At 43.9% G+C, this 19,998-nt stretch overlaps 1 protein-coding gene and 1 non-coding gene across 2 annotated transcripts; one reads left to right on the forward strand and one right to left on the reverse strand.

Annotated features, from left to right (window-relative positions):
• Positions 1-314: 314 nt before the first annotated feature.
• Positions 315-387, reverse strand: trnai-gau (transfer RNA isoleucine (anticodon GAU)). The gene has a single exon. It is a non-coding gene; the product is annotated as a tRNA-Ile (tRNA).
• Positions 388-9,846: 9,459 nt separating this feature from the next.
• LOC133512025 (mitochondrial carrier homolog 1-like) lies at positions 9,847-19,610 on the forward strand. The gene is made up of 12 exons (XM_061841227.1): positions 9,847-10,011; positions 11,856-11,940; positions 12,025-12,131; positions 12,232-12,288; positions 12,502-12,559; positions 13,620-13,671; positions 13,901-13,960; positions 14,044-14,137; positions 16,146-16,193; positions 16,275-16,342; positions 18,286-18,361; positions 18,433-19,610. The coding sequence occupies exons 1-12, from the start codon at positions 9,892-9,894 to the stop codon at positions 18,493-18,495; spliced, it is 888 nt and encodes a 295-aa protein (XP_061697211.1). The 5' UTR covers positions 9,847-9,891; the 3' UTR covers positions 18,496-19,610.
• Positions 19,611-19,998: the final 388 nt, after the last annotated feature.

Genomic DNA, 19,998 nt, shown 5'->3' on the forward strand with positions numbered 1-19,998 from the left:
AGGGCCAATTTAGAGTCTCCAATTAATGTTGCATGTTTTTGGCATGTGGGAGGAAACCGGAGTGCCCGGAGGAAACCCACGCAGGCACGGGAAGAACACGCAAACGCCACACAGGCGGGGCCAGGATTTAACCCGGGACCTCAGAACTGTGAGGCCAACACTTTCCAGCTGATCCACCGTGCTGCTTACATAAGTTTCTTTCGGCTTGTCCCTTTCGGGGTCGCCACAGCGTGTCATCTCAGATGAACGCACATATGTTTGGCACAATTTTTACGCCGGATGCCCTTCCTGACGCAACCCTTCTCAGGGAGTGGAGGCCCCAGTGGGATACGAACCCACAACCCCTGGTTTATCAAACCAGTGCTCTAACCACTGAGCTACAGGGCCTCTTTTCCAACTTGCGTGCTGCTTACATAAATACTGTATATATATTTTTAAATATATTTGTCACATGTACAAATGCTTACAAAATCAAGAAAAACATCAGACGAACACAACAACAACATGCAGCATGAGTACCTTATGAATGAAAAACAAAGCTGTGTGATGAGAAATTTGGACTGCTGTGTGCATAGGACAGCACTCAAGACAAGGAACATCATCATCAGTCAATATGGCGGCTGTTGGCAAAGTGAAAACAAAAACCGAGCAGTGCTGCCCCCTGCCGGTTGGATTTTTTTTTTTTTACAATTGTTACCCATCTACCTGTTTTCCAAACTGGTGCTCCACAAAAAACAAACCAAAAAAAAAAAAAAAAAAAGACAAAATCCAACAATAACGGACAATCAAAACTTCTTTTATGTCTGAACAGTTTTACCTTTTAACATCTTCAACTGCCGCTGTGCTTTTTTTTTTAAAAAAAATTTTAGTATCATAATGGATGTTTATTGAGAATCAGAGTCAAACAGGACAAAGGTATTAGAGTTGAGTGAGAAAAGAAGGCAACAAAACACAAAGAAGTAACTGTAAACAAGATGAGGAAAGTAAATCATTCCATATATCTACAACTATTACACAATAGTTATGACTTTTGTACGGGGCTGTCGTGCTACACCCTGCGAGGAAGGGACAGGACAAAATAGGACAGGACGGAAGGAAGCATGCAGGACAAGGGTCATGAGCCCCCCGTACAATTGACATGCGGTGGAAGTGGCTATGTGCATTATAAACTATGATATATTGAGTTGTTTGTTGCAATTATATGAACGGCCCCACACCCAGCGAAAAAGTCCCAGGGGTGCGAGCCTGTGGACACCCTCAAGTGTAGTGACACACAATGACTGACATCATTGCTGAGCCTGCCCGCAACCCTGGAGGTCCGAGGACTCCACCCCATCAATCAAGAGGTGAGGTGGGGCCCAGGAGTCCGCCCGAGAGCGGTCTCCTACACCGATGGACCCCAGGGTGATCCATCGGCTCCACCCCCCGCAGTACAGACCCTGGGAATCTGCCCACATTCCAGCCAGCACCCGCTACCAACCCCCAAGTGTGGGAGGTGGATTCCGCCCCCCTCCACACCAGCCAGGGACTAAAACCCTGCTGCAGGACCCAAAGCTCGCAGGAGAATGGAGAAAAGAGGAGGAAGCAGGCCCGAGCAGTGAGAAGGCGATCCACCCTCCCCAACTAGTAGCTGGATCGGAGCACCAAGTGGGGGGGGGGGGGGGCGCCTGCTACCACCGCCGATGCCCTCCATCAGGACCATCCAGTGATGAAATTAGGAGTCGGGGGTATTTTCTCGTCCATTGCGTGCACACATAAGGAGAGAAGCCCGTTTAATGCATAATGTATTGAGTAAAGTGTGTGAAATTGAGCACCACATATTTTCTATAAACTGTAAATTTGAGTTTCTTTATCATTCCAGACATATTGTTACAAATCTGTATCCAGTACGCGTCTTCCTCTCATTTAATGATTGTTAAGTGCATTGATTTACTCAGTGAGATTAATTTATAAACTGTAGACAGATTTTTTGTCCCTTTGTGGGAGACGCTTCACTATTTGCTGAACAAATTTTGGCAATTCAATGACGTTCAGTTTTTATTTATTTATCGTTGATCGTGTGCCCGATAAATATTCTTGTTGAATAGCGGTTGCATGTGAACAGTTACATGTTGTTGTTCTCCATCCATGCATCCATTTTCTTCACCACTTATCCTCACGAGGGTCGCGGGGAGTGCTGGAGCCTATCCGAGCTGTCAACGGGCAGGATGCGGGGTACACCCTGAACTGGTTGCCAGCCAATCGCAGGGTTCATAGAGACAAAGAGCCGCACGCACAATCACACCTATGGGCAATTTTAGAATGTCCAACTAATGTTGCATGTTTTGGGGATGTGGGAGGAAACCCACGCACGGGGAGAACATGCAAACTCCACACAGGCGGGTCCAGGATTGAACCCGGGTCCTCAGAACTCTGAGGCTAATACTTTACCAGCTGCTCCACCGTGCCGCCATTATTATGATTATTATGATGATGATTATGATTATTATTATCACAACACATAAAATGATAAACAATTCAACATAGTTAATCGCTGATTTGACCTGACTGGAATTAGTTGCGAAGTTGTGCGTGGCTTGACATGGATCCAATCTGCAGTTCCAGGCTGCTCCCTTGTGGAGAACTCCTGCTATCATCCCAACGGATGAAAAGAGGACAAAAAGGGGCTGCCCACACTTAATCGTTTTTGGGAAGTGTCAGAAGGAGTTAAAATAACAAGCACGTATCAAATGTTGCAGACTACTTATCAGTCTGTCCCGCAATTTCATACATTTCATAGGGTAAAGCAATAAATTGGCTCCTGTCCTCTGCAAAGAGCTGCCTAAAGGAAATCGGTACCAAAACCACGTGTATAAAATTACAACAACGCCTTTCCGCAACTGTGCCGCATTGTTAATGTTCAGTATTTCTACACAATAGATTTATACGATCATTATCTTCCCTGTATTATTGTATTTTCTTGCATTTCCCTTGGGTGTCTTATTCAAACCGAAATGCTTAACGACTGCGGAGCCGTGAATATTACAGTGCATGCTGGGAACAAGAACTGATCACTTATAAATTCTACAGCTGTTTACCACATAACATGCATTAAAATACTGTAAAGTGATGATGATGATGATGATGATGATAGATTGAGTAAATATTGATTCCACCGGATCATGGGATTTTGGTTGACGTCATACACTAAACTCCTTAATGCACGTATATTTTTTTTCCAAATTATATTCACTGTGGTGCTGATGAGTCACACAAGACCAAGGGGCGCTCTTTTGGCAAGCAGAAGAAGAGGACCAAATAGGATAATAACAAGGAAGTCCACGTTTGTATCTAATGCAGCTAGCTAGTGACTAGCTAAAGGTTAGCAAAGCTTCACTTAGCCAACACCAGAACTGACCTGGCTTTCTCGACTGCACACAAACCCACAGTCAGGGTTTTATGAAAACATTGCGCACCATAAGTGTTACACAAGAGTTAAAGAAGACACACATTCAACGAACTACAGGTAACGTAAACATACATAGTCATGCCACATCTTGATCGGTCATGAAGATTCAGGATGAATGTCTTTATTGTGGCAACAGTTCAATATTTGATGGCAGAATGCAGTTACAATCTGTGTGATGTCAAACAATTTCCCATGATGCATTTGAAATGGTAATTGTTTACTGTATGGTATCTGGTAAATTACCGTAGAATTTACATGAACGTCGAAAAGTGCAGACGTCCCTCTCGCCAGACACTTCGTCCGCCTCTTCCAGTGGAATCCTGAGGCCTTCCCAGGCCAGGTCAGTCGAGTTGTTTTCTTTCCAGCATGTCCTTTGCCATCCTCGGGGCCTCCTCCCGGTGGGAGCCGCCAAGGGGGTAGCCTAACCAGAACCCTGAGCCCCTCCCGGGTGACTAAGTTTCTCAGCAGATCTCTAAAGGAGAGACTTGACACCCTGCAGAGCAAATTCATTTCAGCTCCTTCGATCTGCAATCTCCTTCTTTCAGCCACGATCTACAGCTGGTGACCCTCGATAACGGTCGGAACCCCAACCGAGCGGTAAATTGAGAGCTTCCTCCTGCCAGTGGATCTCCCACTCTGTAATTCACTTACTCGTGAACAAGATCCAAAGATATTTGAACTCCTACACTTGTGGCAGGATCTCGATCCCGCATTCCCAACGTTAAGCGGGCACTTCACCGTTTCCCGATTGAGGACCACTGGTTCAAATTTGGAGGTGCTGATTCTCATCGCAGCCGTTTCGTGCCTGCGTGGCGCGAACCACTCCAGCAAGAGTTGACGATCACGTCTCGATGAAGCCATCAGAACCACATCATCTGCAAAAAGCAGAGACCAAAACCAGAATCCCTCCAACGATCGGTAACAAAAGGCAGCCCTGGCAGAGTCCACCTCTCACTGGGAATGTTTTCAACTTAACACCTGGCAATGCGGAACAAACTCCGACATTGGTTGTGCAGGAACCGAACAGCACCAATCAGGGCGTCCGGTACCTCATACTTGCAGAGCACGCTCCACAGGAACCCTTGATGGACATGATTGAACGCCATCTCCTAGTCCACAAAACCCACGTAGACTTGTTGGAGGAACTCCCATACACCCCCAAGGACCCTGCTGAGGCCGAGGAGCTGGTCTCTGTTCCACGTCTAGCATGAAAACCACGCCGCCCCTCCTGAATCTGAAATTCGACTTCCCAATGGAACCTTCCATACAGAGTCCCAGAATAGACCTCAAGATGAGAACACGGCAGAAACCTTTGGAAGAAAATTGTAAATTAAAGCAGGGAATATAATCGGACTCGTGATAACGTGAACGCATTAAAGAAAGCCGTAGTTTGATAACCTTCAATTCCAGAAATGAATAACATTTTACCATTCGTGAAACAAGATGTTTGTGTATGTGTGAAAGAAGACACAATATAATATATAACATATATTGTAAATATAACATAAAACACTTGTACTGTACATGTCACGCATTCAAACAACGGAGCCTTTGTGTGTGCAGATCAACAAGTGAATATAAATCCTTCCCATAATCCATCATGCAGTAATCTTCACCCCCCCCCCCCCCGCAAATCAAACAATATTTTAGATGCGCCTGCAGAGTTGGTGAGTCCTTTTGATTTAGGACGTGGCTAATCTGTGGAGCTCTTTAAGAGTCCCCCGGTTCGGCTTCTGCCTTTTCTTTCGGCTTGAGGGATCACGAGAGATGAATTGCGCGTGTTGGCTTCAAATGGGTCTTCTCGATACTTAGACATTCCGGTCCGGCACGTCAGACCAACCAAGTGTTGAATTTGGACAAGTGGAACAGCTTTTGTAGTGATTGCCCTGTCTCCGTTTAAATCACGGATCCTCAACCTTTTTAGATACCCACCCTGGTATCAGGATCATAAAAACCCTCACAGGACTTGTTGACATCTAAGACCAAGACATAAAATCACCAGTGAGTGACGATCTCTGTTTGGTTTAGGCAGCAAAAGGATTATCTGAACGTCGATGGTTCCACGAACCACAAATAAAGCATTTGGAATCCCACGGCTGGACCGGGTTTGTTTCTGAATTCCGGATTATCCGGTTCTGATGGGTGTTGTCTCTCCGCTTAACATGTTTTTGACTCCCGCGCGACGAGGAGACCTTGACGAGCAGACGTCCTCCAGCGCGGGGCACTGCTGATTGGACGGGGCCAGAAGCGGGGGGGGGGGGGGGGCCTCATCAGCCGCTCTCGCCGGACATGAGAGGGACCTTTTAAAAAGGTCTGATAAGAACGTAATCAGCGCAAGAAAAGCATGAAGGGCTCGGCGAGATGATTGCCGCTCAGATGATGAAACCAAACTTCCGAGCTCGTGATTGAGAGAAACCTGATTACGGGAACAAATTTCAACGTGATCTATTCGGCGCTGAACAATGTGGACAAATAAGATTTGAATAACAAAGTGATATCAGCAACGCCAACATTTGGATGGTTCCTTGATCCCCGTCCGCGTCCTTGAGACAGACGCGAGTCTGTGTTAAGATGTGACGCAAAACGACACACATCATCACATACCAGAAAACATTTCATGCATGTGAGATGATGAAAAAAATTCTCTCATTTCATATGAATTAGCGAGTCTTCAACAAAATGGCCAAAGGCAATATTGTCGGTCTTTAAAATGGATATAAAAAGTCTTCACAGCAATGTTTTGGTGGTATAAGAAAAATGAGACCAAGATAAATCATTGCAAAAATGTCGTCCACCTCAGATGTCACCTACAGTGAAGAAAATAAGTATTTGAACACCCTGCTATATTGCAAGTTCTCCCACATAGAAATCATGGAGGGGTCTGAAATTTTCATCGTAGGTGCATGTCCACTGTGAGCGAGATAATTTCAAGAGAAAAATCCAGAAATCACAATGTATGATTTTTTTAATGATTTATTTGTGTGATACAACTGCAAATAAGTATTTGAACACCTCTCTCTCAGGGAGAATTCTGACCCTGAAAAACCTGTTAGTCCGCCTTTAAAAGTCCACCTCCACTACATGTATGATCCTGAATCAGATGCTCCTGTGTGAGGTCGCTAGCTGCATGGAGACATCTGTCCACCCATACAATCAGCAAGACTCAAACTTGGAACATGGTCAAGACCAAAGAGCTGTTCAAAGACACCAGAAATAAAATTGTACAACTCCACAGGGATGGAAAGGGCTACGGAGAAATTGCCAAGCAGCTTGGTGAAAAAAAAAGTCCACTGTTGGGGCAATCAGTAGAAAACGGAAAAAAGCCAAACATGACGGTCAATCTCAATCGGAGTGGAGCCCCATGCAAGATATCACATCGTGGGGTCTCAAAGATCCTTAGAAAGGTGAGGAATCAGCCCAGGACTACACGACAGGCCTTGGTCAATGACCTGAAAAGAGCTGGGACCACCGTTTCCAAGGTGACTGTTGGTGATACACCAAGACGTTTTCTTCTCAGTATAACTTAAATAAAAAATATCGAGAGGGGAAGTAAAAATAGATGATGGCGACAATGTGATTGCAAAAGTATGTACACCCTCCTACAGGATTGAGTTGAGGTCGAGTACTGTGGGTGGGCTCAGCCCATGACCTCATTTTGGAAAACACCCTCCTTGAATTAAATGATCAAACTTTTTAGACATTACAAAAGACCATTTGATGGACAATCCAAAATATTGCATGGCACGCTGACACCTATTCCAGCTGATTCTGAGCGAGAGGCGAGGTACACCCTGAACTGGGCACCACCCAATCGCAGGCAAAGTCATTATCATGCATGTCTTTTCCATTTTTTTTTTTTTTTACAGTCTCTCACCTGCACTGAGCTGACTTCTTTTTATCTACCCATTTTTTTTTGAGTCATGCTGGACCCTAACCCAGCTGTCAACGGGCAGGAAGCGGGGTACACCCTGAACTGGTCGCCAGCCAATTGCAGGCCACATAGAGACAAACAGCTGCACTCACAATCACACCTAGGGGCAATTTAGAGTGTCCAATTAACGTTGCATGTTTTGGGGATTTGGGAGGAAACCGGAGTGCCCGGAGGAAATCCACGCAGGCACGGGGAGAAGATGCAAACTCCAGACAGGCGGGGTCGGGTTTTGAACCCCAGTCCTCGGAAACTGTGAAGCCAAGGCTTTACAGCTGCGTCACCGTGCATTTGAATTGACTGACCCAAATAATGGTAATAGTAATATAGTATAGTAATAACATTTTAAACTTGCAAGGAATTATTCAACCTCCGGGTCAGCTACACTGGCTTCCTGGAACATTTGCTGGAAATAACAATTTTCTGAAGTTTGGTGACTATACGTCGTTTTGCTAGCTAGCTCGTGTTACATGCTACTAAACTGTCTTTGTACTTCTATTTTGTTATTGATTTGTCTTTGTGTGATTAAAGCTAGCTAGCTCGTGTTACATGCTACTAAACTGTCTTTGTACTTCTATTTTGTTATTGATTTGTCTTTGTGTGATTAAATTGCCAATAACGCAATACAAGTACTCTGTTATATTTTGCTGGTTGACCAAGGGGATTTATTCTAAATTATCTCTTAAAATATGTTAAAAAGTTGTGAGACAAATTAGTCCCCCCCCCCCCATATTATTTTTTTTGAACATCTCCATACAGACCGACCTGTCATTTGCAACCCAAAAAAGCCTTTGCACCAATCAATTTTTCACAACGAACTGTGTTTTTTTGGAAATGTGTGAAGAGTGAATCGATCCTCCCGAGTGTTTGAGCAAAATCCAGCAATGCAACGAGCCAGCATTTTGGCTAACACGCAGGAAAAACAAAAAACAGCTAATTTCTCGTAAGTACAACAGGTATAAACACTCGAACCCGCCACTCTAGGCGTCTGCAAAAGAACGTCACTTCCTGGTTCTTCTCCAACACAAATGCCTCGAGAGAATTTTCATGGGGGGAGATGAAAAATCCATATATGGCAACATTCTGTAAATAAACAGATGGGTCCATTCCAGCTGATTTTTTGGGGTGATCAACATACTAAAAATTATGTTTTAGGTGTCAGCGGCCCTTTAAATAGTAAATGCCATATTTCGTGAAATATTTTTAATGATGGTCCACAATCCAATTTCCTTGACAGTTCTCTCGCTCTCTTCCGGACCTTTTTGTGTATTTGTCAAGTGTGTCGTAATACAAAAAATAAAACTTTGGCTCAACTGCCCTTCAGTTTGTGGCTGGAGTGCGTCTGCGTGTGCTGGTGTCGAGAGCGCTTCGATCGGAACTTTCCCGTCTGGCTCATCACGATCGTGTGACGTGTATGGAGGGAGCCCGGTGGATGTATTTTATTTGCAATGAATAATTTGCTGATGTGCACGAACAATGAAGTGTTAATGAAAGTGTTGTGACATTTCCACTGTCTGGGGGATGAATGGTTCAATTCCAGAATGAATCAGAGTTCTTATTTATTTTTTTTTTTTATCATAACGAGGCATGCATCCATGCATCATCATCCATCATCTGTACTCTTCGGGGATATTTAGATGTACCCAGTTTAGCTCCCATTTACATATGCATGAACATGTATTCAGCTATTTTTTTTTTCATGGGATAGAATGTGTTTAATAATTTTGTATGTGTCCTGATTGGGCAGAACGTTTTGGTGTATTAGTAATTAATCAATGAAAATGTACCTTTTTTGTACTTTTATTGTGACAATTCGAGAATTAGGGGAATGAGAATGGTTCTGAAAAGTTGGACTGGTTTAAAAATAATTTAGGAATAGAGAAAGAAGAGTTACATGAGAAAAACAGATGTTTGTATTTACTTATACATTGGATTATTTCACAGGAAATAAGTATTGTAGTGTCGTAGTTGGGTGTAGTATAGAGTAGAATAGAATGAGAATGGTACAATGAGCATTCACAACAACAACACTGACATAATAATAATCATAATATTAACTACTACTACTTCCACTACTAATAATAATTGCGGGTATGTATGGTTGTCTGTTTGCTCTGCGATTGCTGGTAACTAGTTCAGGGTGTAGCCTGCCTCCTGCCCGAAGTTAACTGGGGAAGGCTACTGCACGACCCTTGTGAGGATAAGCGGCTCAGAAAATGAATGGATTATAATAATGTAGTAACAAGAACACTACTACTACTACTACTTTTAGAAATAATAACAATATTAGCAGCAACAACAATACTTCCACGCGCTACTTAATGCTACTACTACAACTATAATAAATAATAATAATAAGTGGGGGTGCAAAATAACATGGTTGAAATAATTTCCAACGTCAAAACGGAAGTGATTTCCACAGTGAGTGAGCGCTTCCGTCCACTGTCGTCACTTCCGTAGTATCAAAAAAAAAAAACCTTTGGCGAGGGAACCTTTCCACGGCGCAGTCAGTGATATGGAGCAGGCACCGGTACCAGCACCGCCAGGCGCTGATATGGACGCCGCCGTCCTGCTGCTGGGTGCCGGGATGACGGCCGCCACGCATCCGCTGCTTTACGTCAAGCTGCTCATCCAGGTAAGCGCAGATATGGCGACGGCTAACTTTAGCCGATGGACGCCGTGCGAGCCACTTTGAATTCATCACAAAATGTGTGACCTACTATCAATTTTCAAAATGTTTTTTTTTTCAATATAGACTTGCTTCTACTCCTTTGAACATGCAAACCGTGCTGAATGAAAACTTTTCAAAAATCTCATTATATAGCTTTTGCCGATTTTTCTCTTAAAGTTAAATACTAAGTGATAAATGTTTTAAAAGTGTCAAATTTTGTAAGTGTAATGTCTATATTTATTGTGGCAAGGGTTTTTAGTCAAATTTAGTCACCTTTTTTTTTTAAATTAATGAGTAAGTGAATATCAGAAACGGCATCAGGCTAAAAAATGTGGCTCGTATGTAAGATAATGAGTCCGTGGCTGCATTGTGTAATATTGTGATACATATATTGCAGTGCAAAATAAAAAATGTCCAACTTCCGATACAACCATCAATCGTTTAAATCAGGGGTGTTCAATGCGTCAGGCAGCCTTGGTCGATCGGAGGACGGCATGCCAATAATAATAAAAAAAAAAGACGTCAGCTAATGTTCCCTCTAAACTGCGCATGTGCGCGATTGTGCACCGCTGATGTAGTCTCTTTGCAAATATTCTACATTGCGCGCAAAAACAATCCACTGCAAATTGAAAGCATAACATACAGCGGTTCAGATTTTGGCATTTTGCAATGTGATTCAATGAGTGAGGGATGACTGGTTGTTACATCCAATGGCACAATTCACATACGTACTGTAAAAAATGAAAAGAAGAAGCCACTGGTTTCTTTTAGGCAGCACATGGAACTTTCTGTAACAACGACCGCTGCTCCGTCACACCCTCTTTTTTCCGAGTTTGCCTTACACCCTCCCCCACTCTTAAAGACGTACACTCAGAATTACAAATGTTACAGTATTTACGCATCCCATCAATGTGTTTTATAATGACAGCGTCCACCGCCGCTGCTGCTTTAGTTTGCAACACAATCTGGGCAACGTAGAGAAAAGACGAGCTAGACATGCTGCTTACGTTTACTTTCGATATTAATGGAGAAAGTTTTAAGTTTTAAGATGAAATGACTGTCAGAGTATGTGAATAATCGAAGAAAAAGTGGTTAAACTGGACGAGATTTTTTTCTTTTCCGAGCGGGAAAGGTCTGATCTGAACCCAAAGTAGAAAGTGCAGGATGAGATGGTGTGTCATTTTCAAATTTTTGAAAATTAAACCTTGGCACAGCCTGATCCAGGAGGAAAGCACAGACAATACAGTGCACAAAAAGCTCATAAGTAAGTTTCTTTCGGCTTGTCCCGTTAGGGGTCGCCACAGTGTGTCATCTGAGATGAACGCACATATTTGTTTGGCACAGTTTTTACGCCGGATGCCCTTCATGACGCAACCCTTTCTCAGGGAGTGGAGACCCCAGTGGGATACGAACCCACAACCCCTGATTTACCAGAGCAATGTTCTAACCACTGATCCACGGGGCCGCCATCACAAAAAGCTCATACTTTATTTTAAATATGGGAGGCAACATAACATTAAGCTTAAAACGGTTTGGGAGCAGCATCATCATCATCATCCCCCCCATCGTCGGAAGCTCGCGACAGGCAGGCTTTTTGAAAAGTAGATCTTGGGGTAAAAAAGTCTGGGAACCCCTGGTTTAAATTATTTGCGGTGTACGATCTTAGGGATGTTGTTGAGCGCATTTTTTATTGCTGCATGGAAGGCTGTTTCTATAATGTAAAAAAATTACACAAGCGCAGGAGCAAGATAAAGTGTAAGATTTGCACTCGCACTTCTCATCGGGTATTTTCTGGCATTTTCCTTCAGGTGGGACACGAACCTCTCCCGCCGACCGTAGGCACAACAATGTTTGGAAGGCGAGTGTTATACCTGCCCGGCTTCTTCTCTTACGGTGAGCGGGCTTCGCCACCGTCGTCTCGGTCTCGGCAAGTTGACGGCGCCGCTCAATGATTGCGCGCCGCGTGCGTTCTCGCAGCGCAGCACATCGTCAAGGTGGACGGGAAGAGGGGGCTGTTCCGCGGCCTGTCACCCCGGATCGCATCCATCGCCATCTCCACCGTGATCAGGACCAGAGCTAAAAAGGTAAACAAGAACCCGGATCCCCTCTTTTGTCAGAGAAAGAGCGGATCGTGCAATTCAGAGATCACATTTTCTTCACGCTGTCGTTCCTCGGCGGGGGCAGACCGTACCCAAGAAGGACGACGACGAGCAAACGCCTCTGAGGAGAGTCGTGAAAGAGGTACAGTCATTAATCCCTTTTCTCAAAAGGATGAAAAGGAAAATATGAAATGTAGAGACCATCATTTTACGATCAGATTCTGTGTAAATAAAGTGTTTGCATTGTGACCTTTTATCCAGAAATTGGATCTTTGCTCATACGTGTTTTTTTTTTTTTTTTTTTTTCGAACCTTTGTTTTGAAAGTGCACTTTTTACGCCGTTTCTCCCGTGTAGACCTCTCACGAGATGGTCATCCAGTGCCTGTCCAAAATAGCCACGCATCCTTTTCACGGTAAGATGCAAATGTGCGCCTGGCGAGTTCTCATGCTGGAGCGAGAGTTTAAAGGCTCCAAGATGTGAACAATTTCAAGTCGACTATAAAAAAAACAAAAAAACAGCCCCGACGGGAATGTGAGCGGCGCCGTGTTGCTGCGACATTCCAGCAACGACAGCGCTTTGACGCATACTTTTATGCAGTATCGTGCTGTGTATACAACTGAAGAAAATAAGTATTTGAACACCCTGCTATATTGCAAGTTCTCCCACTTAGAAATCATGGAGGGGTCTGAAATTTTCATCGTAGGTGCATGTCCACTGTGAGAGAGATCATCTAAAAAGAAAAATGCAGAAATCACAATGTGTAAGATTTTTTTTTTTTACCATTTATTTGTGTGATACAGCTGCAAATAAGTATTTGAACACCTGAGAAAATCAATGTTAATATTTGGTACTTATTGTGGTAAGGGTTATTTGACTGCAGGAGGGATTTTGGCCCACTCCTCCACACAGATCTTCTCTAGATCAGTCAGGTTTCTGGGCTGTCGCTGAAAAACACTGACTTTCAGCTCCCTCCAAATATTTTCTATTGGGTTTTATGTCTGGAGACAGGCTAGGCCACGCCAGAACATTGATATGCTTCTTACGGAGCCACTCTTTGGTTTTTCTGGTTGTGTGCTTCGGGTCATTGTCATGTTCCCTCCTGCAGTGTGTGCAAACCTGGTGAACAACTACAGGAAACCTTTGACCTCTGTAATTGCAAACAAAGGCTACTGTACCAAATATTAACATTGTTTTTCTCAGGTGTTCAAATACTTATTTGCAGGTGTATCACACAAATCATTCAAAAAAATCATTCTGGATTTCTCTTTTTCGATGATCTCTCTCACAGTGGACATGCACCTACGATGAAAATTTCAGACCCCTCCATGATTTCTAAGTGGGAGAACTTGCAATATAACAGGGTGTTCAAATACTTATTTTCTTCACTGTATATGATATTTTCAGTCCTGGCGATGCACGTCGTGTTTGTCTTTATGACGATGTTGATCGCAAACTCTCTTTTCCTCTGCCAGTTATGTCAGTGCGTTGCATGGCCCAGTTTGTTGGCAGAGAGGTCAAGTACAGGTAGGACCTCGCACGTTGTGTATCACATCAAACTTCCGGAATTTTCATTTTGCACAGCTGCCTCGTAGAATCAAGCATGAAAGTCGCGCCGGCGTCGCGTTTGATCCACTTCAGCCGTGTCGAAACGTTTAATCAAATTGGGCTGCGCTGACACATCGGGAGCTGTTTTTGGCGCTCGATTGGAAGCCATTTTGCGAGGATTCATGTGGATTTGCTGTTGTGTTCACAGTGGGATTTTCAGTAGTATCAGCAGGATTTTTAAAGAAGAAGGAGTCGCCGGATTCTACGCGTGAGGCATCCTAATTAGTTTTCACGTCGAGCTAGCGAGCGCCGTGTGTGAACTGACCGTTGTTGGGGTGGTTGTGTCCGCAGTGGTTTAATGCCTCACATGCTCGGCGAAGTCCTCTTCTTGTGGTCTTGCAATCTACTGGCTCACTTTATTAACACCTACGCTGTAGACGACAGTGTAAGTTCATTCTCTTCACGTTCACCAACAGCAGTTATTCAGGATTGGCTTTGGTTGGGGGGGTGGAGGGGATATTTGAACAATGCAAGTTCATGGGACAAAGTCAACCAGAATGGTGCTCCCCTGCATTTTTTATTACCGTAATTTCCGGCCTACAAGCCGCGACTTTTTTCGCACGCTTTCAACCCTGCGGCTTATGCGGCTAATTTGTGCATTTTTTTTTAATCACGGCCGCAAGAGGCCACTCGAGCGGAAAAGGTAACAGTGAGACCGGTGGAATATATGTGCCGAGGAAGTGACTTTTACCGGCCATGTTAGTGCTGCGCTAGTGTTAGCACTGTGGTAGCATGTTGCTGCTGTGTTATTGGCGTGTCTCAGTTATTTTTACCGGTAAGTTTTTTTTTTTTTTTTTTTTAACCGGCCTTGTCAGCGCCACGCAAGGATTAACGCCATGCTAGCTTAGCGTTAGCACTGTGCTAGCGTGTTGCTGCTGTGTTATTGGCATGTCTCATTGATTTTTACCGCTAAGTTTTATTTATTTTTTTAACCGGCCCTGTCAGCGCCGCGCCAGTGTTAGCGTTACCGCCGCACTAGTGTTAAACTCTGTGTACCGCCATTGTAAATATCTCGTGTTTCAATGTAGGCACTTGCAACTTTTACATGGCTGCAGCGTATGTATATACCAAATTGTATTTCCTTTACAAATGTACTGGGTGAGTCTTATAACCAGGTGCGCTCTGTAGGCCGGGAATTATGGTATTTTTTTTTTTCTCCCAAAATATGTGTCTGCAGTGTTTGTCAGAGCTCCCCAAATGCTTGTAGTGTGTGTCTAAGAGTTTTAGGAACAGGAGCACGTGGGATGCTGCATGTTGCTGTTTTATAACATTAATGGCCGGAGGGTGGCATGTTTTACTTGACTGCAATTGGTTTTACAGTATACCACTCTTGTGATGCATGCAGTATACGCTGTAGCCTCTAAATGTTTCCAAAGGTCCTTTCAGAGTTTCTGTAGTAAACATGTTCTGTAAGAGAGTCTATCACCCATCCACACCACAAGAAAAAAGCCAGTATAATGTCCTCCCCATTACATATTTACAGGGGAAATCCAGTGCTTGCATGAACAGTGTATCCAATAAGTCATGTAATATGTATCCCATTTTGACAATGTGATGTTAAATCCTCTCTCATTTAATCGTGTTTTGAGAAGATTTTTATCCACAATTACGAATTATCAGGGGCACTGGCATTTTCGAGAGTCACATGATCTACATGGGCTTATGTGACATCTACCGTGCCGTTCCAAACGCTGGATTACATGGGACACCGTTATGCCCAGCGTCGATTTCTCGGATTTATCCTCATCTGATGAAGAAATAGCAGTATCGGTTGATCGGGAGGACGGAGGAATACTTTCATACAGATTTGAACCTGTGGCTGTAAGGCAGCCGCGGATGGTTCTTCGGAGGGGAATGACGCGGAGTCTGACAAGCGAGCTCTGGTGGCGGCCGTGAGCCGAGGTTCCGGGCGGTGGAGGCCGTTAGCCCCGGACGCTGAAGCTAGGCTAAAGGCCTCCGCCGCCCTGAAAGCTCAGCTCGCGCCCTGCCGCCGGAGCTCGCTCGTCAGACTCCGCGTCATTCCGCCCGGAGAACCATCCGAATATTCAACGTTAATTACAGCCACTGGTTCAAATCTGTATGGAAGTATTCCTCCGTCTTCCCGATCCACCGATACGACTATTTCTTCATCAGATAAATCCCAGAAATCAGCGCTGGGCATAATGGTGTCTGTCCCATGTAATCCAGCATTTGGAAGGGCACAGTACACGTCATGTGACTCGCGAAAATGCCAGCACCCCTGATAATTCCTAATTGTCAACAAAAATCTTCTCAAAACACTATTAAATGAGAGGATTTAACATCACATTGTCAAAATAGAGTACATAATACATGACCTGTTGAATACATTGTTCATGCAAAGCACTGGCTGTGTTTTTGTTTTGCTCCTACAGTTCAGCCAAGCCTCGGCGGTGAGGAGTTACACAAAGTTTGTGATGGGCGTAAGTTCAACGTTGTTATGGTACGCATGGCCCGGCGTGTTTCCCCCCCCGTGCCTCACAGTCAGTCGCTGTGCTCTCTAGTTTGCAGTGAGCATCTTAACTTACCCGTTCATGCTGGTGGCTGACGTCATGGCGGTCAACAACTGTGGGTGAGTCGGGGCTATTTTATTTCTTTCTGAAAAAAAAAAAAAAAAAAGTGTCGCACACCCCGTGCGGCTGCGTTTGCACAGAAAGAACACATGACGCAGGTCGTTTACATTGCACGTGTAGAACGTCATTCATGGCAACAACGTGCAAGTAAACGATGTAACCTCGTGATATACGAATAAATGCGACCAACATAACATTTTTGGAAATTTACCATTAATGTGACTTATGACTTCAAAAATAAAAATGTGAGGTGGCACAAATGACCAGCACCGAGCCCAAAGGCGCCTGATACGGACCTGTTGTTTGGGCAGACGTTGGTGTACTTCATCTACTGGTTGCGAGAGAAAGGATGTTAACTTTGCAATTAGCGTAATTTCTCGAGTATAATGCGTCCCGAAGTATAATGCGCACCCCCAAAGTTGACCTAAAAAAAAAAAAATCAAAAATATCTGGAAAACCCTTCTACCAATGAACAACGCGCACCTCCAATTTGCCGCTACCCATATGTTCAGAATATTAGAAATTATCTCGATTTATATTTTGTCAGGTTTGTACTTGTATTGTTTTTTTCAAAAAACTGTCCGTACTACAATAATTAGTAATAATGTGCATGTGCGGATAATATAATCTCGGGACAGGCCACAGGACACGCTTGTCCTGGTCCCTGCAATTGTCAGTACAGAATCCCTCAACGGACTAAAATAAATGCTCGAGGATGGCACAACATTTTATTAATACTGTTGATAACACATATTACAGTCTTAAATTAGTCAACTATTTACACTGTTGAACTCAAACCTTTTTTTGCATAAAACGTTTTGTGCATAAAACGTTTTGTGCATAGTGTAGTTTATCCAATAAATTACACATCCTTGGCAAAGCCTTCAAAAGAACCATCTGACTCATCTCCAATCCGAAAAATATCCATCGTAGCTACCTTTGGTGCATCGCTGTGGAACTCTGTCCGGTTCCGGTGCCTCCTGCGTTGCATCATGAACATCACATCTCTGTGCCATCCATGGCGTTTGTGAGGAAAGATTTTTTTTTTAATCCCAAGAGTTTGGGTTGCGCAGCGCAGCTTTTTTGTCAGGCGGCTATCAAAACAACGTGAGCTCAAACTACATAGAAACAAGCGTAATGGGCACATTTTTTTAAAAAGCGAGCATTTTAATTGTGTGCCCTCTCCCATTTTTATTTTTAATGTCCCCATGACGATCCTATTTCATAGTTTGAGCTCACGTTTTAATACCCACTTGAAGCTATTGAGGCGAGCTATCGTTGTTTTGGACTGCGGCGCAACTTCCGGGTTGCCGGCATCATCGGCACGAGTGATGACACATTTCTTCAAAAAGCAGCTGCACAACTAGCCGCTGTAGTCGACATTTTTTGTCGAAATTTAAGTTAAAGCAAACTCATGGGCAGTCGTTTCTCATCTTTGATGCAGTAACAACAAACGTGCTACGCTAACGATCGTAAAATGCAAGATCCCCGAGGAGGGTCAAAGAGTTCAGGATGGGGGCGCACATAAAATATCAAATATCATATCAAAATGTATATGTATACCTTTTTTTTTTTTTTTTTTTTTTTACAACTCTTTGTACCTGTATACTATACATCGTGATTGTATTTTTTATTTTTCATCCATACCTAAATATAATGCGCTCTATGAACTTTTTGAAAATATTTTGGGGAAAAATGTGCGCATTATTTTCGAGGAATGACGGTACCTGGTGTACTGCGTGAATGAAATCATCAGAATGACGTCGAAATAAAATGTGATCTTCATCCAAGCGAGAACAACAGTCAAACGGTCTTCGTAAAGTAAAAGCACGCAAATATTCCCCCCGTTTTATCGCAGTTGTGAACTTTAATTTGCATTGTTTGATCAAGTGGATGATCTGTCGATTGCATTTTTGAAAAAAAAATTCTGGTCTTTTGTTAGTTTGACTGCAGGTCTTCCTCCTCACTCCCCCATCTTCGCGTCCTGGCTGCACTGCTGGCGTTACCTCAGCCACAAGGTGTTCTGTTCTGTTCTTGAAAGTGGAGACTGTGACTCTGTTGCCTTTAAAGTTCAATTCCTTGTCGTTAGGGTCTCCTGTTTCGAGGATCCAGCTTCTTTTCTCGCCGCGTGCCCGTGACGTCCATTGACTGATGTCACCGTCATCGCCGCCACCTACAGGACGTCCATTTTTTGCATTGTCCCCCCTTTTGCACGTCGGATGAGTGGCTAACATGTCCGCCTCACAGTAATGAAGTTGGGAGGTTAAATCAGGGTTCTTGTCTTCCTGTGTGGTGTCTGCATGTACTTCCTGTGCTAGTCTGGGTTTTCCGTTGTACTCCAGATTCCTCCCACATGTTCTGAAATGTACATTTTTGGAAAATGTGAGCGTGAATAGTTGTCTCAATGTGCTCTGATTGGCTGGAAACCAGTTCAGGGTATAGCCTGCCTCCTGCCCGTTGACAGCTGGGATAGGCTCCAGCACTTCTGTGACCCTCGTGAGGATAAGCGGCAAAGAAAATGAATGGATGGAAAAGCTGGAGGTGGCGGCACGGCGGAGCAGCTGTAAAGCGTTGGCCTCACAGTTCTGAGGACCCGGGTAAAATCCCGGCCCCGCCTGTGTGGAGTTTGCATGTTCTCCCTGTGCCTGCGTGGGTTTTCTCCCACATCCCAAAAACGTGTAACATGAATTGGACTCTCTAAATTGCCCCTAGGTGTGATTGTGAGTGCGGCTGTTTGTCTCCGTGTGCCCTGCGATTGGCTGGCAACCACTTCCTACCTCCTGCCCATTGATAGCTGGGATAGGCTCCAGCACTTCTGTGACCCTTGTGAGGATAAGCAGCTAAGAAGATGGATGGAAATGCTGAAGGCCACTTCCATCAGTTCACAAAGTGGTTGCTCTGATGTCAGTATTTTGCATCACAACAGGTATAAAATGTGATTAAACTTGATTTTGAAGAAAGCAGATAGGGACTGTCGCCTGGTTTGCATGATGGGGTGAGGATTTCATAGGATTTTGTGAGTTCGTTTCATGTTCTGATCAAATGTCGTACTATATGTATGAGTCAGTGTGTAGTGCTGATGTACGTCAAATTAAACGAGCTCCTGTTCTAAAGTCATACTTTCTATTCATTTTTTTTTTTTTTTTTTTACTCTGCAATGTTCTTTCCCAGTGTACAATTTGCTGTATTAGGTGAAACGCTGGTGGATTTGTTTACTGCATTGCCCAAAATAAAACTCATTTTGAAGAGTGTAGACTTCTTCCAAGAGTGAGCTGTTAAAACAAACAAAAATAATTTAACTTTTTGGGAGTGTAATTAGTTTTTTTTTTGTTTGTTTTGTTCAGGGATGATGAACACGGGACTAGAGTGTCGAGCTATATTTGCACCTTCAGCCAGATCGTCACCTAAATGTAGTGGGGTTTTCCAGTCCCTGCAACACCCACCCATGAAATGGTGTGGTAATTGGTGCCACCTAGTGGTCGTAATGACTAGCTGCAAGCAAAGGCTAGGCTACTAGTAAGTTTCTTTCAGCTTGTCCCTTTCGGGGTCGCCACAGCGTGTCATCTCAGATGAACGACTATTACTAACCGCAAATCAAATTCGGATTTGAACCGCATCTAAAAAAAAAAGGACTGGATGGCTCTGGCCACCAAAA

This window comes from Syngnathoides biaculeatus, chromosome 2 (genome assembly GCF_019802595.1).
Source record: "Syngnathoides biaculeatus isolate LvHL_M chromosome 2, ASM1980259v1, whole genome shotgun sequence".
NCBI classification, from domain to species: domain Eukaryota; kingdom Metazoa; phylum Chordata; class Actinopteri; order Syngnathiformes; family Syngnathidae; genus Syngnathoides; species Syngnathoides biaculeatus.

Bases quoted from the DNA above. Each gene is read 5' to 3' on its own strand.
- LOC133512025 (XM_061841227.1), top strand. From the start codon at position 9,892: ATGGAGCAGGCACCGGTACCAGCACCGCCAGGCGCTGATATGGACGCC. The intron at 12,289-12,501 runs GTACAGTCATTA...TCTCCCGTGTAG, and splicing joins TGAGGAGAGTCGTGAAAGAG to ACCTCTCACGAGATGGTCAT. The intron at 16,343-18,285 runs GTGAGTCGGGGC...GTCTTTTGTTAG, and splicing joins ATGGCGGTCAACAACTGTGG to TTTGACTGCAGGTCTTCCTC.